The 25,093-nt window shown below is 48.4% G+C and overlaps 1 protein-coding gene across 1 annotated transcript; it reads right to left on the bottom strand.

Annotated features, from left to right (window-relative positions):
- Nucleotides 1-9: 9 nt before the first annotated feature.
- Nucleotides 10-23,595, bottom strand: CSF3R (colony stimulating factor 3 receptor). Its single transcript, XM_054998880.1, has 16 exons — nt 23,502-23,595; nt 20,506-20,603; nt 19,879-20,190; nt 18,621-18,744; nt 17,316-17,503; nt 15,171-15,325; nt 14,261-14,420; nt 12,607-12,689; nt 11,298-11,508; nt 9,207-9,401; nt 8,036-8,137; nt 6,520-6,666; nt 4,764-4,904; nt 3,498-3,588; nt 1,985-2,066; nt 10-1,772 (listed from the first exon to the last, which is right to left on the bottom strand). The coding sequence occupies exons 2-16, from the start codon at nt 20,573-20,575 to the stop codon at nt 1,293-1,295; spliced, it is 2,541 nt and encodes an 846-aa protein (XP_054854855.1). The 5' UTR covers nt 20,576-20,603; nt 23,502-23,595; the 3' UTR covers nt 10-1,292.
- Between the last annotated feature and the right edge of the window lie 1,498 nt (nt 23,596-25,093).

The raw sequence follows: 25,093 nt of genomic DNA on the forward strand, positions 1-25,093 counted from the left end.
TCCCCAAAGCAGCTTACATCATTCTCCTCTCCTCTGTTTTATCCTCACAACAACCCTGTGAGGTAGGGTAGGCTGAGTGTGACTGGCCCAAGATCACCCAGCAAGCTTCCATGGCAGAATGGGGATTTGAACCTGGGTTTTCCAGACCCTAGTTGACATTCTAACCACTACACCATAGTTTTAGCTTGGTAGCCATATTGGTCTGCAATAGAACAGCAGGATTTGAGTCCAGTGGCACCTCAGAGACAGAACCTTCAGGATATAAACTTTTAAGAGTCAGAGCTCCCTTCTTCAGAGAGGAATTCCCTTCTTCAGATCGTACATCATACTGGCTGTGTTCATGTTACACTGAATGCATGTACATCCCACCTATATGTCTGTACATCTGTTGTGTGCAAAAGAGCCCATGCGCATTCACTTTACAGATGAAACCAGGGACCAGTTTCTAGATAAATGTGTACATGAATTGGACTTGTGTTCCTCATAACTTGTGAACAGGGCTGCTCACTAAGACATTTGCTTCTCTGTTGCAGGGACCCCCATGGTTGGGGGCAGTCCTGCCATTAAGAGGAAAGGATGTGGAGAAGCATCAATGTTGGGCCTACTCAAAAACGTCTGGAGGCCCCCTTTCTGTGAACATAGCCAAGCCTGCTGCTCTCAGGTTCCAGGAGAGGACGGCACCACTGAAGGCCTAGTTCAAGTTCAGCTTGCATTTGTCCTCCTGAGCTGCTCCCTTGGGGCCATCACTGGGCATCTGCACTGCTTCTGTTGCAGCTTGTGCCCCAATTCTGGCTCAAGGTGTCTTCACATCCATGCCTATGCATGATGCTAGGGAAACATGGTGCATGGGATGTAGCGCACAGCGGAGACAATGCAGGACTCTGATGATGAAAGTGATGGGGAAAGAACCTGGCAGAGCTCTAAGTCCACCCACTGAGGTGTGGTGTCTCTGGATCACCCGCTCAGGTCGGAGCCTAACGGCAGGAAGCAGCACAAGGAAGTTCACCATCAACATCAAGTTTGGTGGCCCCTGACAGAAGAGCGAGCCACAGGGAACAAGAAGAATCAAAGGCCCAGCTGCTTCCAGGAAGTCTGTTGTGCTGAACAGAGGGGACCACCCTGTGAACACCAACCCCGTTGTCCTCCAGTGCCCCAGAGCATGAAGGCAGAGGGCATCAGTGAGAGTCTGACTGTACTTCCTCCATAGAGAAGGAGGGCTACAGTCGCAAGTAGGAGCAGCATTAGATTGTGGCCCCTTGCACCCTTCCAATGCAAGTCAAGTGAAACAACCTTCAGAAGTTGCTCAGGTCTTCATCCCCATCAATCTTTAGACCCCGCAGTAGTGGGAAATCCACCAGGGCCCCTTCCAGGAAGACGGCATCCTCTTCGAAACTGCAGCTGTGTCCCCTGTTTGGCTGGTCATCATGAAACCACAGGTTCTCGTAGGGCTCAGGGCTGGGTGTCATGTCACCCAGAAGTGGCTGTGTGGAGTTGGAGCGCAAGTAGAGAGAGGACAGTGCTTCCTGCTGGCTGTGGTAGCTGTCCGGGAGCACCTTGGCATACTGGATGGATTCTGGGCTGTTCACGTGACAGGCTGGCATTGGGCTGCCAGGTGGTAAAACCATCTCAGTATTAGAAGCATCTGGCCATGGCCTATCCAACAGGGCCTTGGAGGGGCTGTTCTTCTCACATTTCTTATCCTTTTCAAGCACTAAAATGGTAGGAATTGTGACTGGACTAAGTTCTTCTGACTTGTTAACCGGCAGGGTCTCCTGGGAAGAAGATAGGAAGAAACGGAACGGTTAAAGGAAGCAGCCCAGAGCTCAGCGGGCAGCACTGAATTGCCTGCTTTAATCAGAGGATAGGGCCCTCTAGCACCTTCTCAACAGAGCACTGAACTGCAGATAAGAAGAGCACTGACACGGCCGCTGATTGACAGGAAAGGGTTCAGCAGCTGGCCCGGCCATGGAGCTGCCATTGTTACCTCTTGTAGAAACGATGGAGCCCATCTACCCAGACTGCTGTTGGCTGGATCAGGGACACTGGGCCAGAACTGCATCTTCATCCTGTGGGTCACAGGGGAGAGAAACAGGATGAGACCTGGGGGGGGGGTGGAATTCTCAAAGACTGACTGGGTGCCCTGATCCTCCACCAAGGGGGCAGCTGAAGAAGCCCTTACTCCATGGGCTGTTCCCAAAGCCAAGCTCCAGCTACTGATGTGCTGAGGAGAAAGACAGCCCTTCTACCACCCTGCTTCTCCACTGCAGGTCCTTCTGCTCCTAACTGTGTCTTCTGTCAGGCTGTAACCTCACCCCCTTCCCGGGTCCGCCGCAGCTTCCCCTCTGCACCAGTGTTTGCAGCAAGCCAGAGGGCAGCCATTGTGGCCCAAGCATGCCCACACTGCCATTCTGTAGTCCTCCAAGAATCCTGCAACACCTTTTTGCCCAGAGAATATGGGAACATACACCCTGTGAGAAGTAGTACCAGCATCGTGTCACTTTTGACGGTCTGGAAAATTCTTGCCTCTCTCTGTCCTCAATGGCTTTCTACTGCTTCCTGCCTGAGATGCACTAGTTCAGCGAAACAAAATCTGAATCCAGGAGCCAGCCTTTCTTCGTGCCCTGCTGCGCTGGAGTCTCTCCTGGCCCACCCCCACAACTCATGTGCTGTTCCTTGATCTCCCCTTGTTCCAGGCCCCCTGGGCAGGTTCTCGCTCAAGTGTCAGTACAGTTCCTAGCACTCAGAGCCAAGCTACAAGTGACGCCTGACACAGGTTGGACACTTGTCAGCTTCCCTCAAGTTTTGATGGGAAATGTAGGCGCTCTGGTCTTGCAGCTTGGCTCTCCATTTAATTGAAGTTTACAGAGCGGCAGTCTATGGGAGGAAGAACGTGCGGTTGGGAGGGGAGTGCAGATGTCAGGCTCTCGCCGGGCGCCCCCCTTCCCCTCTGCTGTGTGTGTGTGGGTTTCTGTAAACTTCAGTTAAATGGAGAGCCAAGCTGTAAGACCAGGATGCCTACATTTCCCATCAAAACTTGAGGGAAGCTGACAAGTGTCCAACCTGTGTCAGGCGTCACTTGTAGCTTGGCTCTCAGACCTTGCACAGCAGTTCTGCAGCTTCTAGTTCAGGGGTTCCCAACATGGTGCCCCTGGGCACCACGGCACCTGTCAACACCTTTTCTGGCACCTGCCAGAAGTGAGCAGGGTCAGGTGGGACTTTTGCTCAGCGAGGGTTCTGATTGGCCAGTGGAGATTCGGTTGCCTGTGCAGGTTCTTATAAAGCATACTTGGGCAGCAGCTGGTACCCCAGCTTAAGGATCATTACTGCGTGACTGAAGGTAAGCTGTGGCAGTTATTTTGTGGCTAGCTCTGTCTCCTGTGGCAGTCATTTTGTGGCAAGTCATTTTGTGGCAGTGCCCACCATGCTGTGTCAAGAATTCCAAAAGTGCCCACAGGCTCCGAAAGGTGGGGACTCCTGTAGCTCCTTCCCACACTCACCTTTTGCTCTTGTGGAAACAGATGACGAGAACAATCAGCATGAACAACAGCAGAAGGATGAGCACATACGTAAACGAGATGTCTATGTCATCTGGAATGGAGACCAGAATGTTAGAAGGTGCAGGTGCCAAGATGCAGAGGAGGAGAGAGAGCTGGGCACTTTGAATGGAGCTGGTTCACATATGCATGCCCTGTTTCTTGAGTGTAGCATCTAGTGGGGCATGTGTGAATGAATCACCACAGGGAGAACTTTTAGGTCACCAGAAATTCAACTGATCAAAGCAAGGCTGTTTTGAAGACTCTAAGAGGCCTGGGGCTGAATGTGCAATTGAGGGATCCCTTCTTTGTCACCACACTGTCACTATCACTTCTATTCTCAATTAGAAATATCTCTATATCTATCTCTATCTATCTATGGCGGTGGTGAGTGCCCTCAAGTCTTATGGTGACCCCGGTGGGGTTTTCATGGCAAGATACTAACAGAGGTGGTTTGCCATTGCCTATCTCTGCAACTCTGGTCTTCATTTGAGATCTCCCATCCACGAAAGCCCCAGCAACTAAGGGCCAAGCTGTGTGTAAGGTGCCGTCAGGTCATAGCCAACCTATGGTGACCCCGGAGGGTTTTCAAGGCAAGAGCTCAACAGAGATGGCTGGCCATTGCCTTCCTCTGGGCGGCAACCATGGGCTTCCTTGGTCGTCTCCTATCCTTGTACTAACTAGGTCCGATCCTGCTTAGCTTCCAAGATCTGAGAAGATGGGGCTAGTCTGGGCCATCCAGGTCAGGGCCAGGGCCAAAGTACACATTGTGATTTTCAACATGATGTATCTGAATTCCCCAATCTGCTTTTGAATTAGTCCCATGTGAGCTGGCAGTCCCTTGCTGGGAACTCATTTCACAAGCACACAGGGCCCTGATTTGGATTGGGACCATAGTGTTTGAGCAGAGGTGTCTTCAGCCTTTCTTCCCATCTGTTTTCCTGACCCAACATGTCCCTGGGGCTGTTATTTGCCCCGTTGGGGGATGGCCTGCAAAAGTAGCCCATCAGTACACATGCAGCCCATTTTCCCAGTGCACCATGGTCCTGATCGGAATTGGGGCCCCACAGGCATGACCAGGGGATTGTGAGGAATCGAGAAAGGCTGGCTAAAATGCCCCAAAACCGGAGCACGTAGCTTGGCCCTGAGTTGGGAATCTCTCCCTTTCCATGGCTCCAGCTTGGCAGTGATTGTCCCCAGCACTAGTTCCTCTTCCAGGGCTCTCCTTACCTGTTGCTTTGGTGTAGAGCATCAGGACAGTTCCATTAATACTTCCACCCACAGTGGAGGCCATGATGTGCACTTTGTACATCCTCAGAGGCCTGAGACCTGTGATGGTGAATGTGTTCACGCAGGCGTTCACAACAGCACCTAGAGAGGAAGGCAGTTGCTCTCAGCCCAACCAGGGTGCAAAGAAGCGCGAGGGCCTGGAGAAGGCTCAGCAGCAAGAAGAGGATGGAGTAAGACCACTAGTGGGTGGTCTTGGAGTCCAGCATAGATTGCTTATTTCTCTTCCAAAGGCAGAGGCAAACAATGACACATGTGGCACTTGCCAGGTCAGGGCCAGGGACAGAAGCTTTGGCAGACATGGGGAGGTTCAAGGGAGGGGATAATGAGGGAGTGGGAAAAAGAAAGGGGATAACCTTGCTGGACTGACTGATTTCAGAAGGTGATGAGCCAGTTTGGTGTAGTGGTTAAGAGTGCGGGACTCTAATCTGAAGAGCTGGGTTTGATTCCCCACTCCTCCACTTGAAGCCAACTGGGTGACCTTGGGCTAGTCACAGCTCTCTCAGAGCTCTCTCAGCCCCACCCACCTCACAGAGTGTTTTGTTGTGGGGATAATAATGACACACTTTGTAAACCGCTCTGAGTGGGCATTAAGTTGTCCTGAAGGGCGGTATATAAATCGAATGTTGTTGTTGTTATTATTATTATTATGATGGGGGGACTGCTGCTCTGTTTCATCATGCATTTATGATATTGGGCCAGCATTCCATTGTACCTCAGGCTGTTTAACATCTACATGGAGATGGTAGGGGTAGATCATCAGGTAGGGCTGCCAAACCCCTGGTGGGGGCGGGGGATCCCCCGCCCCCACCCTCCCACCCCCGCCCCTACTTACCTGGCCAGCGGGGGGGGGCTCCCCTTCCATGTGTGCCCCCCTGCGGTGCTGCGCCCCCCCCACGCACAGCCGCTGCCAGGATGCCTGTTTTGGCCTGGATCGGGGCCACTGCGGAGCGCGGGAGCATTCCTGCGCTCCGCAGGGGCCCACAACGGGCCTGATCTGCACCGCGCCAAAACGGGCCCGATCCATGCCCATTTTGGCACGGATTGGGCACGTTTTGGTGCGGATCGGGTCCATTGTGGGCCCCTGCGGAGTGCGGGAGTGTTCCTGCGCTCCACAGGGGCCCACAACGGGCTCTATCCGCACCAAAACGTGCCCAATCCGCGCCCATTTTGTTGCGAATCGGGCCCGTTTTGGGCTGCTGCGAAGTGCAGGAGCGTTCCTGTGCTCCGCAGCAGCCCCCAACGGAGCAAGCCAGGGGGCTGCGTGATGATGTCACTTAAACGCTTGGAGGAGCGCGCGCGTGCGCACCCCCCCCCCCAGGTAAGAGCCGGGAGATTGAGGGGGCCTGGCAACCCTATCATCAGGGGATTTGGAACAAGGGGCTGTTATTTGTCCCGTTGGGGGATGGCCTGCAAAAGTAGCCCATCAGTACACATGTACACCAATACACAGATGACACCCAGCTCTATTTCTCCTTAACAGCTACGCCACGTCTGCAGAAGTCCTGAATGGGTGGCCTGGAGAAGGTAAAGGGATGGGTAAGGGTGACCTTGGCCAGTCAACCTAACCTACTCCTCAGGGTTGTTGGGAGGATACAGTGGAGAAGGGGAGTGCCATGCATGCTGTCCTGAGCTCTTGCAGGGAAGGGCAGGATGAACCTGTACAGACAGAAAGGACTGGACAGTAGGTGGGACTCACAGTTCATGTCCTCGCCAGCACTGACCCAGAAGATGGTATAGTTGGTGAGGAAGCCATTGCGCAGTTCCAGAGGGATGGGCTCCCAGTGAAGCTGAGCTGTTTTCTTGCTGATGCTCCCTAGATGCAACTTGGGGCTGTCCGAAGGAGCTGTAGAGGGAGAGGGTTGTTAATAGCACACCATGGTCCTGGGGGAAGCATGGCCCTGGTTGGGCCCAGCAAGGCAAAGACTTACTCACAGAACTTCTTATGTGGCCCACAGCTCAGAAAACGTGATGATGTAGAAGAGTGCCTGAGCATGTACAAATTGTCTGCTGAAACACCACAGGTGGATGTGGCATCCAGGAAAGGTTATAGCCAGAACTTCTCCTTTTAGAAATGAGCAAGGTTCATTTTGAGGGGGAACACGCAGGAATGCAGTTCTGGTAGTTTTCCAAAAAGGTCACATGTCAGGTGGCCCCACCCACCTGATTTTTGACCATTTTGGGCCCATTTCAGCCTGGATCGGGGCCCAAAATGACCACGATCAGGCCCCAAACAGCCAGGATTGGTCCCAAAACAGCCAGGATCAGGCCTCTGATAGGTGGTGGATTGCTCTCCTGCTCAGCAGCAGCCCAATCCTGACCATTTTGGGCCCTTTTTGGGCCATTTTCAGCCCCCTTTGGGCCCAATTTTGGCCCTGAATGGCCAGGATTGGGTCCAAAACAGCCAGGTTAGGTGATGTCAGGGGGTGGGGATATGCAAATCAGTTATGCTAATGACACACTTCTGGTGATGTCAAGGGCGTGGCATATGCAAATGAGTTGTGCTAATGAGTTATGCTAATAAGTTCCTGCAGCTCTTTTTCTACGAAATGACCCCTGGAAATGAGGCAATGAGACCCAGAAACTGCATGTAGGAAAGCATTTTTCTTAGGTATCTCTGTGCCCCCCCCGCTCCACTGTCGGTATGATCAAGGGTTGGATCATATGAACATAAGACAAGCCGCACTGAAGCAGACCAGTGGAGCACTAGTCCAGCATCCTGGCTCACACAGTGGCCGATCAGTTACTCTGGAGGGGCAAATAAAGAGAGCACAGAGGCCAAGGCCTTCCCCTGGTGTTGCCTCCTGGCACTCATATTCTGAGGTTGACTGCCTCTGAATGTGGAGGTTCCCTTTAGTCACCATGGCTAGTAGCCACTTACAGACCTGTCCTCCATGAATCTGTCTAGACCACTTTTAAAGCTCTCTATGCCTGTGGCATCTCATGGATTTGTTTAGTCGACAGAGGCACTTTCCCCCTGGTGCAAGGAGCATTCCAGCTGATGCAGTAGGCTCGCTGGATCTCTTTGCACCAAGGGAACTGTGCCGCTTTTGGTGGAATAGACCTGTTGGATCTAACCCAGGGATTGTAAACAAATAGAAACCATGAACGTTCTCCATGGTGAGTCTCAGCCTGCCAACCAAAAAGCTTGTTTGAATGATAGTTTTATGCAGCTAAGCCCCTCCAATCCCCGATGTGGCAGGGCATCCGCATACCTTTCTGCCTGCTGTATGCTTCCGTATGCTGGGGCATCCCCACTCCATCCCTGTAGAGAGGGTAGATGGAAATATTGTACCGCTGATAAGGCTTAATGTTTTCTGGAAGAGAGAAGAGAGAAACTGTGTGGAGGGTGCAGACCGTGAGCACACTGGACCGGAAAGCCATCAAGGAAGAGATGGTCTTAGAAGGCGGAGACTGCAGCGGAATGCCTTCCTCCTTCACTGTGGGCAAGCAGCAGAAGAGCTGTAAGGCCGAGTCATCCATGAATGGGCTGCTCTTCTGACCTAGTCTGGCCTACTGGGCAGTGTTCAGCTTCGGACTGCTGATGGTCGGTCTTGTCAAAATAGCAACCTCTGGTGCCAAAACTGGATCCCACCAAAGACAGCTCAGCCTGGTATCTTGCTTAAGCTCAGGTATAGCAACAATGAGGGGATTCATTTTGTCAAATCCTTATAAAAATCGGGTAGTTTATGAAGGCAAGAATCCCACCAACATTGGTCTGTGTAAACATTCCCAAGCTGGGTCAACTTGCATTACGTGTTTCACATTAATGGAAATCAAGTTTAAGAATGGCTGTGATGCTCAGGGAATGGGAAGCCTAAAAGTAGGGGACGCCATTCCTTCCTTCCTTCCTTCCTTCCTTCCTTCCTTCCTTCCTTCCTTCCTTCCTATTTATAGCCTACCTTTCTCACTGACGTGCAAGGTGTATTACATAGTGTAAATAGTCCATAATTAAGTGTCAGATTTCCATTTGTTTTCAAATTTTTGCAAATTTTGCATTTGTGTATCCTTTTGTGTTGGTTATGGAATGTCCCAGCCATTGTAGGTCAGGGTATACAAACACAAAATCTGCAGAACTTTGACAACAAACACAAATCTGATATAGAGTTGAAAACAAAACTGAAATGAAGCATAAGTAATTAAACATGACCTATTCAACAGCACAGAAATTGCCCAGTAGGAACATACAGCAACAGACTGTATTCAGTAGTATAACCTATAGTCCCTATCTCTTTATTAGTGCATCTCATTGAGTCATTTCCTTACAGTACAATTCTTCTACCTGTGCCTTTGGACATAAATGCAGCACTGCCGTTACTTGAGATGCACAGCTGCCCTTTGCCTCCCAAACAGAGTCCCCCCCCCCATACTCCCCTACTCATCTACCTTGGATCAGGATTTGTTTGCTCTCTCTGTTTCGCAGTTTTGTCCAGCTAGTCTCTGCATCATCCAAGGAGTCCACAGAGGTCATCCTCTGCCACTCAACTATGTAGCCAGTGGTTGATTCTCCCGGAGGATCCCAGCTCACACAGATGCTGTTTTCCCCACAAGAAGAGGCTTGGATCTTATGCACAGGAATACCTACAAATGATACCAGGAAACTGTTAGACTGAATCCTCACGAGACAGCAAAGCAGGCTTGCTTGGAAGGGCGGAAGTCAAAGGGCAGGGCAGGATTCTGAAAGCAACCACACCAGGGCTGGCACTTCCCCTGGAAACAGCCCCACTTTAAGTGGGGATGCAAAGTCCTTAATTCAGGATATGTTTTGTGTGGACCCAGTTCCCTTGGCCACAAGTGGAGGGGCCAGCATGTTCTCAGCATTGACCTTCACGGCCCTTAGTATGTGTCACATTTATTCCCTGGACATGGCCAAGAATCCCACTTATGCCAAAAGCAGGGCTGGCATCAGCACATGGCAAGGTGGGGCAGCTGCCGGGGTCCAGGGCTTCCAGTGGGGGCCACTGCTGCTGCATCCTTAGCTGTGCATCTCCTCTGATGCCTGCACTCACACCCTTCTATTGCTGCTTGTGAGTACTTTGTCACCTCTGCTCCCAGCTACATATGCTGCCTAGTACTGCTGGAGGAAAAGTAGAAGGCAGTAGGAAAAGAGGAAGACCTAAAACGAGATGACTTGACTCGATAAAAGAAGCGACGTCCTCCAGTTTGCAAGATCTGAGCAAGTCTGTTAATAATAGGATGTTTTGAAGGTCTTTCATTCATAGGGTCACCATAGGTTGGAGGAGACTTGATGGCACAGAACTCACACACTGCTGGAGAAGGGCATGTGGGTGGTGCAGAAAGCATCAGCATGCCTAGTGGCCATGGCCGTGGCATTCCTCTAACTGCACCCACCACCACCACTGGGGAAAGGGCACGCAGGCAGTGTGGGCAGCTGTGGCTGCAGGCGATGGGAGAGCTTGCAAGTGGGCAAAGGAAGGTAGGTGGGGGCACATGGGTGGGAGGGCAAGAAGGGGAGCCTGGTGGTGGGCACAAGGGAGCTCCTGAGCACTCTGTCCAGCCCCCCCCCAAAAACCTGGAACCAGCCTTGGCTACAAGGCAGACAGGTCAAGGACTTCTGCTTGGGGAGTCTAAGGTCTCCTTTTCCACTCCTCCTATCTGACAAAGAGAACTTTGAGTCTCCAAAACTCATACCCTGGAAATCTAGTTGGTTTTTTAGCTGTTGCTGGATCCAAATCTTGCTCTTCTACTGCAGGCCAGTATGGTTACCCACCTGAAACTATCTGGCTCTTGACAGCTAATGGAAGAGCCCCAGGAATGAATGCAATTGCAGAAAAAAGTCAGTGTGTTTCTTGAATGGAAACCCTTCATGGACTATTTATATGAAATAGAAAATAATTATTTTCCTGATTGGTGGACTTATGGATTAAGGGATTTTGATATTAGAAAAAAGGGAGCTTTTAATCACCTAGAGAAAAATATACATTTGACATGATACAAACGTTTGTTTTGGAGAAAATCGGAAACCTTTTAGTTTAGATTGGGTTTTTAAGTTTTTAAATTTTTACGTTTGTTTTAAATTATATAATTATATAATATGTATTATAGGTAAAGGTATTCCCCTGTGCAAGCACCGAATCATTACTGACCCATGGGGGGACGTCGCATCACAACATTTTCTTGGCAGACTTTTGTTACGGGGTGGTTTGCCATTGCCTTCCCCAGTCATCTACACTTTACCCCCAGGAAACTGGGTACTCATTTTACCGACCTCGGAAGGATGGAAGGCTGAGTCAACCTTGAGCCAGCTACCTGAACCCAGCTTCCACCAGGATCGAACGCAGGTCCTGAGCAGAGCTTGGGCTGCAGTACTGCAGCTTACCACTATGCGCCACGGGGCTCTTAAATATATATTATATCTTTTAATTATATTAGTTATATAAAACTCTTGATTAAAAAAACGAATGCAATTGTACTCTTGAGACAGTTACTGCAGGGCAGAACCGAGCAGGCTCCTACCTTTCTTCTGAAGTTTGACCTCAGTAGGTGGGGATGAGCCTCTCGCATTGTAAGCCATGAGATAAACTCTCTGCACTCCGAAGGGCAGGGAGAAATTGCAGTGCAGCTCCATGGTGTTGCAAACGGTTGTCCGCTGACCACTCTGTTGCCTGGGGCTGAGGGAGACCCAATAACCTAGGATTTTGCCGTTGGCCTCCTTTGGTTTCATAGGCTGCACCAAGAGGAGAAAACACCAGTGAGAATGAGGTGCTAATTGGCAATGACGGATGATTAAAAGCTGCCCTCGCAGAACCCAAAAAACAGGGAAGGTGGACTAGTAGCGCAGATCTACACTACAATTGTACCAGTTGTACTAACTTCTACTGTGCTATGGCTTCCTCTAAGGATTCTTGGCCATTTGGCAAGAATGCTGAGATGTCAAGGTTAGAAACTCCCCACCCCTGCCCTTACATTGCTGGATACTACAGTTCCCAGAATTCCTTGGGTGATTGAATAAATATTAGACAAATTTAAGATTGCAGTGTCAGGACTGGGATGGAAGTTCTTAAACACTGGCTGATTCCGCACACATTGGATAATGCACTTTCAATGCACTTTATCAATTGTTTGAGGTGGATTTTTTGTTCCACACACAAAAAAATCCGTTCCAAATGATCTATAAAGAGGATTGGAAGTGCATTATCCAACGTGTGCGGAATCACTCACTGTGTGCTGAAAAGAAACCACGTCACCCCAGGGACTCCCTAACCTGGATAGCCCATGTGGGCCTGATCTCGTCAGATCTTAGAAGCTAAGCAGGGTCTGCCTTGGTTAGTAACTGGATGGGAGAACTCCAACGAAGACGAAGATTGCAGAGGCAGGCGATGGCAAACCACCACTGTTAATCTGTTGCCCTGAAAACCCCACCAGGGGTCACCATAAGTCAACTCTGACTTGAGGGCACTCTACACACACCCAGGAATGCACAAATTCTGCTCCCAGAAAACTACTATTTTGCAACCCAAATACATTATTTAAAGGTGCACACACTGGTCTCTTTTGCCTAATTTTATCTGATTGCAGTGGAAGGAGAGGCCATGCTGCCTGCAACTTGCTGGGAATCTAACCTCTTTCCACACACTATTTCCTAACTTCCCCAAAGGGCTAGCAAAGTCGCTTTTAACCAAACATGTTTGTTTTAAAAGAAAAGTGCACTGTCAAAATTGGATAGAAGCACATGGGATACAGAGTGTGGGATAAATCCAGGGAATGGGGGTGGAGGGCATCCTTGCCATGTAGGCATTTGGCAAGGTGACGGGTGGCGGCTTACCTTCCACAGCAGTTGCACCTGTATTTCCTGTCCAGCCTCCCGGGGCTTCATCTTCCACCAGGCGTCAAGCTCCCCTGAAGGTGCTGGAAGAGAAAGAGGGCTTTGGTGACTGTTCTGGCCAGTAAGACGGCTTCAACCTCAAAACCTGCTCTAGCCATTTCCTGCACAGTTTCTCCTGGGAAAAGCCACCCCTTACTTGGGGAGTCCCACTTGCTAAAAAGAGATGCCGGGTCTCAGTTCTGTCCTCTAGTGGCCACAACTGCTAACCTCAGGTCCTGATGCATGGGGATGGGCTGTGGTTTTACACTTTAGTGTCACCAGGGCACCCTGTTCATACTCAGAGGAACTGTCTTTCCTTATAAGAACAAACAAGATCCTGTTTGGATCAGGCCAATGGTGTATCTAGTCCACCATCCTGTTTCATTTAAGCCCATAATCATGACATGGGGAGAGAAGAGTTTCAGGAGACATTGGGGGGAGGCAGGGTTAGGCAAAATGACCTTAGGTCAGCTTGAAGCAGCAAAAAAATATACTTCCACTGTGCTTATAATGATCCATTTCACTAATTTTCATTGCTCTGGATTTTCAGTGCAACTGCCCAAGCCAGCACACATAGGAGTCAGAGGCCCTCAGGGGATCAATAACCAATATTCTATTTATACCAGAGAGTTTGTAGTTCACGAAATATAAAGCAACAACTTCATTAGGGGCACTAATACTGCTCCACCCAGTGACTGCAAGGCTTTGAAACAGTGGCAGGCCAAAGGGGCAACGGCAGGGCTTTTTTTCTGGGAAAAGAGGTGGTGGAACTCAGTGGTGGAACTCAGGACCACACAATGACGTCACTTCGGGTCAGCTGGAACAAGGGGGGAGTTTTTTAAAGTTTAAATCGCCCTCAGCAAAAATGGTCACATGGTCGGTGGCCCCGCCCCCTGATCTCCAGACAGAGGGGAGTTTAGATTGCCCTCCATGCTGCTTGGCGGCGCGGAAGGCAATCTAAACTCCCCTCTGTCTGGAGATCAGGGGGCGGGGCCACCAACCACGTGACCATTTTCAAGAGGTGCCGGAACTCCGTTCCACTGCATTCCCACTGAAAAAAAGCCCTGGGAAATGGAATGTTGTAAATGCAGCCTCTGTATAATTCAGGCTGTCAGTTTATGGAGAAGGAAGGGGGAGATTAGTCCTGTAGGACCAGAGTTAGTGTTAAAGCAGATCAGGCAAACCTGATCTCATCAGATCTTGACTGCTAAGCAGGGTTGGTTTTGTTTAGTAATTGGATGGGAGACCTCTAACAAAGATCAGGGTTGCAGAGGTAGGAAAGGGCAAACCACCCTTGTTAGTCTCTTGCCTTGAAAACCCCAGCGTGGGTGGCAGGGGGTTTCCACCATAGGTTAGCTATGACTTTATGGCACTTTCCACCACCAAGAGGCTGTTTATAAAGGAGAGACTGTAGTTCCTGGCCTCACCCATGGAGGGAATACATATAAGCATTGACAAACAGGACTATGCTCCGATGTTTGAAACAATTGGGGAGGGTGGCATTCCATCCAAGGTAGAAATACCAGTCAGAAAAAATGAAACCCCTGGACGAGAGAAATTGCATATTTGGGTCTGCCCTGTGCTCCCATTCCTGGGCTTTGGAGTCACCACCTACCCCGGCCACTGTCTTCATGGGTGGTGAAGGTCTTTGTAGGACTCCAATCACTCATGTACCTGGCCGCAAGTTTCTTGCAGCGCATCTGGAATTGATAGGAGATGCCAAAGAGGAAGCCACAGTGCTGGGTTTGCCTGGTGGAGCCGGTAAGGTTTTGCACCTGGTGGCAAAATACAAAAAACAGCTCATCTGTCCCACAATCTGTCCATTGCCAGCATCCTGGCCCAAGTTGGGCGCTGCATCCTCTGAGATGGTCTGTCCTGGATTCGGGTGTCACTGGAGGGGCTTGGGATTGACCAGCCTAAGCAATGGTGCTGCTCCAGGAGCACAAGAGCAGGCCAGGCATGCGCTCCAAACTGAGGTGGAGATGAATTAACCTGGTGTAAAATAGTGCGAGCATATGCTAGTTGCTGGGTTTGCTTGAATCACCACTGGAAGAAACAGGAGAGCAAGTCGGTGATGGAAGTGTGAAGCTAGCAGCCCCTGGCTTGCAGGTTGCCAGGAAAAGGTTTAGGAAGCAGTGGGACCCTGAAGTACCTGGGGTTAGGGTTGCCAACTCCTGGATGGGAAATACCTGGAGATTTGGGGGGTGGAGCCTGGAGAGGGCACGGTTTGGTGAGGGGAGGAACCTCCAGGTAGATATAATGCTAAGAGGCCACCCTCCAAAGCAGCCATTTCCTCCAGGTGAACTAACCTCTATCTGGAGATCAGTTGTAATTGGGGACATCTCAGGCCCCACCTGGAGTTTAACAACCTTACTGGAGGTGCATGAGTAGGGGTAGCAGAGTTGGGCGATACTCCTGGACAGGCGTGAAAATAACAGCACCCAAAATCCTGCCCTGCAGGGTTTCAAAGAGGAGCCTAGAGCAATGTCCAGGCCAAACCCAGCTGGCTCTAAGCCGCTACTCACCAGCGTCCATTCCTGGTCATCTTCATTACGGTAGCGCAGGTCACATGACTGCCTCATGTACTCGCTGTCTTTGGCTGCATCCCAAGCCACAGACACACAGTGGGTCTCCTCCGAGATGGAGTGAATGGACTGGATAGTTGGGGGGTCCAGCTTGACTGGAATGAGAAGCGAATGGCAAAGTCTAAGGGAAGTCTTTTCAAATCGGGATTGGGCAGGGGAGGCCCATCCAGGCATTGTTGCCTTGGCAGGCTGTAATCTGCCCTGTGCTTCAGCTGGTGCTCCATCCACGCTCAGCTGTTGTATGAAGAACAGGATTGTAATTGCAACGATTACCGTAACAATCGCCCACTTTTTACTTAGGGTTGTTCTACTGCAATGCCCTGCACCTTGTGATACACTTTCTAGTTTCTGCATTGTTTACAGCATACCTTGCCGGTTGGCTGTTTGCACTGTTTTCTGACTCTGTAATCTTAGTCCTGTTAAATTCTGTCTAATTGCATTGCTTTATATCCTGTAATCTGCCTTGAGTCCCAGCGGAAAAGTAGACTGTAAATAAAGTAAATAAATAAATGAATGAAACGTGTGGAAGTGTCAGGCCCATGGTCCATGGGATGGGAAATTACTGGGAATTTGCGGGTGGAGCCTCTGAAAGGCTGGGTTTGGGGAGTGGGACCTCAAGGGGGTATATTGCCATAGAGTTCGCTGTCTAATGCTGTTGTTTTCTCCAGGGGAACTGATCTCTGTGGTTTGAAGATCGGTTGTAATTCCGGGGGATCTCCAGGCCTCACCTGGAGATTGGTAAATCAGAGTGGCAGTGGCTCTCTGAGCTCTCTCATAGCCATGCTTTGAAGGGGCATGGTCTTCCCAGACAGCATGCGCTCCTCCAGAGAGGTGCTACCACTTTTTCTAGAATCTAAGTTAAGGACAGCAAAACAGACACCAGCTGATAATTACTCAGGTCTCATGTGTCCAGGAATTCTACCTTCCACCCCTTGCACCGCCGCTTTTCCAGCCAAAGGCAGTGCTCCTTCAATTGACTTGGCAATTAATCTTTTGAACTATCCACTGAAATAGCCCATTCCTGACAGACTATTCTAACCAAGAGGGATGAGGATCCAGTACAAATCTGCAAACATTCTGCCTGCGTCCTCAGGTGGCCTTAACTGGAAGGTACTCATAATAGAAAACTGATGGAAACCTCAGAACATCCAGAACCTCTGCAGGAGGAGTCCAGATTGGACGTGGAGTCCAACGTGGAGTCCCAGTTAGCATGGATGCAATCGACTCAGTCTGTGAAGCCTCCTGCAAAGTGGTCACAGTGTGCCCCTGAGACACTTTCTATTTGATCCTGGGGACCCAGAGGCAAGAAGCCTCCTTCGGCTGAGAATAGGATAGCTGGATGACACTGTGCTGACGCCAGGCACAAATATATTTTCGATGCCACCACACAAGCAGATTCTCTGGACAGGCACAATATAAACCTTCTAAATAAATAAAAATAAATTGGATTTGGCCCACGTCCGCCCATCCCACACGTTGTTGCTCTAACTACTGTCCATGCTGCCTCTTGTTGTCCAGACAACAAGGGCACTGGGCCTCTGGGTATGGAAGAGAGGGTGCTTAGGGGCACCTGTGTCTGTGACTTATGGGTTCTCCCAATTCCAAAGGCCAACCAATTCATTGACAATTCACATTTCTCCCCAAACTCAACACAACCCCTAATTGGGAATGCTGTTAAAATGCTGAAATAAGAGGACTTACATAAGGTTGCCAGCTCCAAGATGGGAAATTCCTACAGATTTTTGGGGTGGACCCTTTGGAGGGTGGGTGTTAGGGAAGGGAGAAACCTCAGCACTGTATAATGCCATAGAGATTACTCTCCAAAGCAACAATTTTCTCCAGGCAAAGGGATTTCTACGGCCTGGAGATCAGTAATAACTCTTGAAGATTGTCAGACCCCACATGGAGGTTGGCAACCCTACCTACATTCATTTTTTTGGCCTTGGGAAAAATAAAGCTGTTAAAAAGTTGCTTGGCATTCCCCCACCCCCACCCCACAATTCATTTCAGCTGTTCTGCAAGTTGAATTAAAGTTCTTTGTTGCTTCTCACGTGCATCCTTTTTATGTCAACCGCTGTCACATACCTAAGTCCACTGGGTCTGCGCAAAGGGTCTCTGATTGCACAGCTCCCAAGCCATTGGACACCGTCACCCAGAAAGCCATGGGTTGGTACAGGTAGAGGTTTTCACGAGGAATGGTGCAAGAATTCTGGTCCGACTTTGGGATGCAGTCTGGGATGGGAACCAGAAGGGCAGCGCACCCACTTTGGCTCCTGTATTTCGAAGAGAACAGACAGACGGTGTATGTGTGTGTGTAGATGCATCACAGCCTAAGTCTTAAAACATCTGTGAAGTTCAAGGCTTCAAACTGCCTGTCTGTGAGATGCCGTGTGGTAATGGTCTCCAGACCCTTGGGCTGATTTCACAAACATTGAATAGTGCACTTTCAATACACTTTAGCAATTATTGGCAGCTGGTTTTTCATGTTTCATCTGAAGATCAGTTGACTTCCAGGAGAATCCCAGGGCCCATGTGAAGACTGGCAACCCTATGGATGGTTTGGGATGATAGCACAGGGGGCAGAGGGGCTCCTGCCTCCCTCCTGTGCTGTTTCCCTTGGCTGAAACAGCCCTGAGGATGGAGAGTAATTTGTCCCATTTGGAGCTGCACATCCAGTATTTCCTGCATGGACCTGACTCAACCAAAACTTGTAGTATGTACTTTGGCCCTTAGGGAGCAAGGCTAAGCAGGTCTACTCAGAAGCCAGTCCCAGGTTATTCAATGGTGCTTACTCCCAGGAAAGCATCCTTAGGGTCACAGCCTTACGGCCAAGCTACAAGAGACAAATTACACTTGAATGGCAAGTGAACAGACTCACATGTATTCCTCCCTGTTCACTTGCGCTCCACTTGCACTGTGATCAAGTGGAGTGCAAGTGGAGCACAAATAAACAGGAAGGAATACACATGAGTCTGTTCACTTGCCATTCAAGTGTAATTTGTCACTTGTAGCTTGGCCCTGAGTGTGCATGCCCATGCAAGAACAAGATGGGTAGCCGTGTTAGTCTGTCTATAGCAATAGAAAAGAGCAAGAGTCCAGTAGCACCTATAAGACTAACAAAATTTGTGGTAGAGTATGAGCTTTTGTGAGCCACAGCTCACTTCTTCTGAAGAAATTTTGTTAGTCTCTTAGGTGCTACTGGACTCTTGCTCTTTTCTACTGTACGAAAACAGTTCAAGTGGGCACACAAAGTGAAATGTGCCTCTGCATCATTTTATTCAGAACAGATGCTGATAAAAGCCATCCAAGCTTTTGCCTTCTACACAAGAAGTTCTGCAAAGCAAAATGCATTTCCTTTTGCACCCCCCCTTCCTAGCCATCCCTTCTTACTTGAAGCCCTTCAGCACAGCATGGACTTGAAGGGGGCTGCCCTCTCCAGGGTCCCACTGGCACTTCAGGTTCCTGGTGGTTTCATTCATGATGCAGGTGAGGTTTTGTGGCTGTGATGGAGGATCTGAATGAAGATAACATGGGACAAAAGCAGAAGGTCAGAGGTGGAGCCTGAGTTCCTGCTCTAGACTCCTATGTGGTCCAAGCCAGGGCTACAGCCTGTGATTTACTCTGAAGGCCAGACTTGGAAACCCACCATGTGTGACATGCTAAAAGCAAATGTTGCCTGTGCACATGAGCAGACTGCATCTCTTATACAGAGAGAAAGACAGTGTTACATAGTGGTTAGAGTGTTGCTCTAGGATGCGGGAGACCCAGATTCAAATCCCCACTATGGAACTTTGCTGGGCCAGTCATACCCTCTCAGCTGAACATACCTGACAGGGGTGATGTGAGGATAAAATGGAGTAGAGGAAATGGATGCAAGCCTCTTTGGCTCCCCATTGGGGACAAAGGCAGGGTATAAATGAAGTAAATAAATAAATAAGCAAATAAGCAATGCACATTTTAAATCACAGCCAGTATCCTTTGCCTCTCCACCCTCAGCATAACTAAGACCGGGGTGGGAAGCTGGGCCTTTCTGATGCTCGCTGGTTGTATTCTCTGGTGATGTGTAATGCAGAGTATGGAATGGTGGCAGGGTTAGGGGACAGCTTGTGGAAGAAGAAGAAGAAGAAGAAGAAGAAAGCCAGACCTAGGGCTGAAAAAACACTATATACATATATGAGATTTAAAATCCTCATTTGTCTTGATGTACTTGGGGAAGCAAAGAAGCTCATTGTCTTCAGAGTTGGATGCACCTCTTGCAAATCCTGTCCAGCTCCAGTCAGGAGAGCCAAGGCATCTGCATCCCTGATTTCTGCATTCCTTTGGAGAGGGCCATGTGGCTCATTTGCTAAAGGCATTGGCACTGTTTTCTTTGTTGATGCCTTTTGGGGGTACAGCTGCAATTCCCCATGTGGCATTCCTCCCCATCACCCTAGCTGGATGTCCACTCTCCCTCCTCCAGCAAACAGCCATGGACTGAGCAGGTGAAATGCAACCCTGCTCTGAGGCCGAGTTAGAAAGTCGTTCTTTTCCTTTGGATAGACCTGCAACTACGTATGTCTAGATTTGCCCCTGTGACTTCCCCTGCTCCTGGTCTTGCCGCACTCCCTAAAGCAATGCCACTCCCAAGTCCTAGCACACCAATACTTACATCCAGCATGGATCTGTTTCAGGTTCATGAGCTGCTGTTGTGGTTTCCTCGGACTTGACACCCAGCAGCCCAGACTGATCACAGTCCTGTTGAGGGGGCCAATGGTGATGCTGGAAAATTCGACTCCCTCACTAGGGCTGTGCTGGACGCCAGGGACGTGCTGGCCATCCAGTTTCCATATCATCTGGATTTGTTCATCCTTGAGAAAGGGGCAGCGGTTCCTCCAGATGGTGCAATTTGCCGTGACCGTTGCTCCCCAGAGAACGACGGGTGAGTCCACTGCTAGGCTGCTACACCCCAGGCTGGATACTCCTGCAAGGGAAGCCAAGAAGATCACAGACCACATCCAGAGGTCTGGGAGAGTGGATCCACATGCAGAGATCAAGGCATTGAGTTTGAAGGCTTGGCCTGAAAGCCTCCACCCTGCTCCCCCAGTGCCTGTAGTCCTCCCCACACCCCAGAGGCATACACTACTAAAGCCATTGGCATCTTCTCTTTTAGACCCCTCAATCAACAGAGTGCATGGGTACATACAGACAATTCTGCAGGGGTTCCCCAAATCTGTCACCAAAGGTGGTCTTGGAGTCACATGGCCTGGGCTAGAGCAGGACATAACAAATTATGTACCTCCTGGAAGCAGAAGAAATATGATGCAGCATTCCACAAATCTCTTTGGGAGTCTCTTTGTTGTTGCCATGATTTTGTTGGGTGGAGTCTTGTGTTACCTGGAATTTACACAGAGGCACTATGAAATTTTCCTGTCCTGCAATTCATGCACGCACATTTTTCTGAATTAATTTGTGATTGGGAAGAGCCCTTTTGATGTGGCAGTGCATCTGGCCATTGCTAGACCCAACTCTGAAGACAAAGACGGAGTTCACCTAATAACTGACTTGCCTAATTTAATACAGTCTCCATTTATGAACATGCAAACAAGGGTAATTAAGACTGCTCAATATGATGGGACAAACTTGAAGGGAGGCATATCAGGAGAACAAAATCAGATGTTTGTCTAAGCTTAGAACAATGGGAAAATAAACGTGCAGGGTATGCCGTAATGTCGAAATTAACAACCTATTTGAGAAACAGATCAATCACAAGATTTGAAGAGAAATGGAATGTGTAAGCCGGAGACAAATTTAGAATGAGAAACAGCTTAAACAATTGTACATGAATGCATTGCATTTTAGAAGCAGAATGGGAATAAGTTTTGAAATGTGACATCTTGAATATAAATGTATAAAGAAGTAGATTTTGATCAGAAATATCTTTTATTTTTTATTATGAGATATATAATAGATTTTCCTTTTGTATTTTGATATACTATCTATCAAAATATTTGTTAAAGGTTTGTTAATTTTGTTATTTGTTAAAAGTTATAGTGGGTATGTAGCAGTGGGTATATTTATTTGTTATTTGTTAAAAGTTATAGTGGGTATGTAGAAGCGGGTAGTTATAGTGGGTATGTAGTTGCAAAATGGATTAGTTATGAAATCTGAAACATAAATATTGTATATAAATGTATCCCAACACAAATAAGTAGCATTGTATTTTATAGACAGTGTCTTAAAAAGTATTATGAAGGGGATATTGGGGAGAAATATTTTTTTGTTTTAAATACTCTGTTATCTGTAATTATTTTTGATCTATCTAATTATATCATACCATTCCTTTTTTTCTTTTCTGTATCCCCTTTATACTATTACTTTTTGTTTCAAAATAAAAAATATATCTTAAAAAAAGGAGAACAACTCAAAAGCCAAGCCTTGCAAACTTCGTTCATCAACATTGGAATATAACTAATCCAGATGACATTTCCACAGACTCAGATCAGCTATGCTGGATGTTGTCATTTTTATGGAGGCACCACAATGGAAGCCCACTGCAGGGCTGCCTGGTGCCTTTGGACAAGAGCAAAACATCTGCTTGAATCTTCTGCAAGATGGCAGGGCTGCCATGCTCGGGGAATAGCAGGAAGGAGAGGCAGCCCAAGAGCCAGAGGGCAGTCATGCTGTGTTCAGTTCTCCCTTGCTTTGCGTGTGGCAGAGACACACAGGCAGGTGAGCCGAGAGAAGGATCAGGTGTCTTGTCTTGTCTGAAAGTCATCTTGATTAATTAGGTGTCTGCTTTTCTACATGTCATGTAGGGATGGGAATAGGGCTGTTTTGTACACAGACAAGCAAACAGAGGCAAAATTTGCACCTTCCTGCCCCTTCTCCCGACATCCAATGCATTTGATTTCCCCCAAATAAGCCCACCTGCTTCTTAATAGGAACTGGGAAGTAACTTGATGTTGGCAGGACTGGAAGCAAAAAGCTGAAATGAAAGTGAGGATAGGGATCCGTCTAATTAATTTTTTTCCACACCAACTAACAGAAAGCAGCATAAAACTACAGTTGCGTTCTCCTCACTTTCCTGGGTAACAGCAGTGATGTGGATGACAGAGCCCTGGAGACTTCTGGGGTCTTTCTCATATTTGTTTTTTTTCAAATAATACAAGCCAAGTCTATTAAGAAGCAAGTCAAGCCCCTTGACTCACACAGTACGCTTATGGATCAGATTCCAAAAGTGCTGCCATTTTGGTCCATCACACCTCCATTTCAGCTCACGTGAGCTAATGTGCCCTCTGTTCGTGCCTTCCCCCAAATTCGGACTGTAAATATTTCATCCAAGCGTCCCCAATCATGAAAGAACACGAATGTTCTTTTCTCGCAGGGCCAACAACACCTGTTAGGGAACAATTTTGAGTTCTAACTACATGTCATGGGAGATCTATGACTAGATAACTCGAAGAGATAGTTTCAGGTGGGTAGCTGTGTTGGTTTGTAGTAGAAGAGCAAGATAAGACCAACTAAATGTCCAGGGTATGAGGCTTTAGAAGTCAGAGTTCTTTTCGTCAGATACTTCATGTTACCTGATGAAGAGAGCTTTGACTCTCAAAAGCTCATGCCCTGGAAATCTTGGAGGTCTTTAAGGAATTGAATCTTGATCTGGCTAACCCAAAGTATCTTTAAAAAATCTTCTTAAAAATTAGCCACAGAGCCAAATTTGGATTGAGGAGCTAAAAGGACGGATAACAGAGGGGGTATACATTTCCTTACATACTATTGTCATGGTACATATCCCCCCTTTGAGCTGCTCCTAGCCCCAGAAGACGGGCAGAAGATAATACAAGTCCTTGTTTTCATGACTGGAGACAACAGCAGCCCCGGTTGGTGGGGCAGATTTCTCTCTGGAAAATGGTGCAAAGGAAAAGGTCAACTTTTCTTCCCTACTGCCATGGCTCTGGACCCAATTGCTCCATCTTCAGTCACAGTTTTTATGGTTGAAAAACATTCATTCTGTAGTTTGACTCTCAATACACAATTATCAAGATGGCTCAAATTGATGGGAACAGAATAAAACATTAGAAAGCCCTTTCCGCATTTGACAGAGAAGTAACAATCTGTTCCCCCCAGAATTGCCAACAAACATATCTAGGGCCACAGCCAACATCAAAGGCCCTGGAGAATAGAGAACACTTGCACAATTTAGCACCATGCATAAACTTCAAGAGGAAAGAGCCAATGTCCCACTTTGTGATCACAAAACAGCCACGAGGACTAGAATTTTCCCCAACTCACCTCAACTCAGTATCCTCTGACACCATGAGAATGATCCGAGGAGAAGACCAGAGGGGAATCAATCTGCTGCCTCCTACTACCCCCAATTTGTTCCTCAAAATTAAAGCCAAAGGTCACACACTCGGCGGGGCTGTTAGTTTCTCCGTTGCCTGTGTGCGCTCTCTCTCACTGCGAGCAAGGTGATTGCAAAAGCTTTCTCCAGAGGCGTTATCTGACCAACTGTGCCTTGCAGGAAGGAAAGGGCTTTGTGGTTGGCACTCTCCTCTTGCAGCAGTGTGTGAGACAGCTGCCCCCTGCCTCAACTTCCCCAACCTACACCGTTTTATACAGGCCATACACAGCACAAGCAGTGTGGCAATTTTCACCTTTGCTGCCACACACTAGGCTTCTGAGAAGACAGAGCTACGTGGGTGCTCTTCAGGGGAGAGGGAAGTGCGAAGAGGCGGGTTGGTCCATCCAGCTCAGCAAATCAAATCCAGATTTAGAACCTGTGCTATTTGCAGTAGATCTGGAAGAGTTCTCACACAGCTGATATATTAACATGTTGATGATGGAAAATCTTGACAGAGACACTCTCTGTTTAATAGGTCTCCGACCAGGTCGTGGATTGAGAGTAAGCCCTGCCTCACATTGCCTAAGCCATTGTTGCTGGGATGTCCTAGAACATTCACAAACATCCCAGCTGCTCTGGATAAAGTGGGCTATAGAATGCTGAGCAGCATTTCAGCTCCTCTTAGGAAAGTACAAAGTTGGGGACAGGAGGGAAATCATCTCAAGCTACGTTTTCAGTATTTCGCATCATTAAATGATGTTTTGTTAATGGTTAAAATTCAATACATTACACGTTTTAAAATCTAGACATGGTTACCAAAATTTTTTTAAAAACCCTTCTTGATGGTTCCTGTTCAAGGCTTCGGAGCCTAGGAAGGTTAACAATTTAATGTTCAGGATCAGGATTATTAAGTATACTAGCAGAGTTTGGAAGCTGGGTGTCAATTTGCAAACACAGAAGAATCGGGAATGTTTCTGGGAGGATGGGCTGATCGGCTTTTAGTGGGGCTTCTCCTCCAAATGACCAACCTGGGAAGCTTGATCAGCTCTTGGCTGCTACAATGTTATTTGCTGGTGCTGCCCCCTGGCTGATCGCCAATAGAATGGGGTGTTTACTTCACTGGAACGGGTGCAGTTGTGAAAGCAGACACATTGCACAACGCCACACGCCTTTTCTGACATTTGGGATGGCATCATATCCTGTACAACGGGGTTGTTTATTACGGGATTATGTATTATGGAGCGCTTACTGAAAGCCACGGAAGTTGTCACTAGGCCCATGCTGTAAAGATAAGCAACTAGTCCACATTGCCTTCTTCTCTAGACCTGCTATCTCTTTCACAGGTGGCTCTCATTTTACTATTTACTTCTTTTATATCTCACCTTTCTCCACAGTTGGGACTCGAAGCGGCTTACATCATTCTGCTCTTTTCCATTTTATCCTCACAACAGCCCTGTGAGGTGGTTATGCTGAGAGTGTACGACTGGCCCAAAGACACCCATCAAGATTCTATAGGATGCTTGGCTGACAGCAGTCGTCC

The sequence above is a fragment of the Eublepharis macularius genome, chromosome 15, assembly GCF_028583425.1.
Source record: "Eublepharis macularius isolate TG4126 chromosome 15, MPM_Emac_v1.0, whole genome shotgun sequence".
In the NCBI taxonomy this organism is placed as follows: domain Eukaryota; kingdom Metazoa; phylum Chordata; class Lepidosauria; order Squamata; family Eublepharidae; genus Eublepharis; species Eublepharis macularius.

Excerpts from the sequence above, each read along its gene's own strand:
- CSF3R (XM_054998880.1), bottom strand. The coding sequence starts at position 20,575 with ATGGCAACAACAAAGAGACTCCCAAAGAGATTTGTGGAATGCTGCATC. Across the intron at positions 9,402-11,297 it reads GGTCAAACTTCAGAAGAAAG|GTATTCCTGTGCATAAGATC; the intron begins GTAGGAGCCTGC and ends TATCATTTGTAG. Across the intron at positions 1,773-1,984 it reads CTCCATCGTTTCTACAAGAG|GAGACCCTGCCGGTTAACAA; the intron begins GTAACAATGGCA and ends TCTTCTTCCCAG.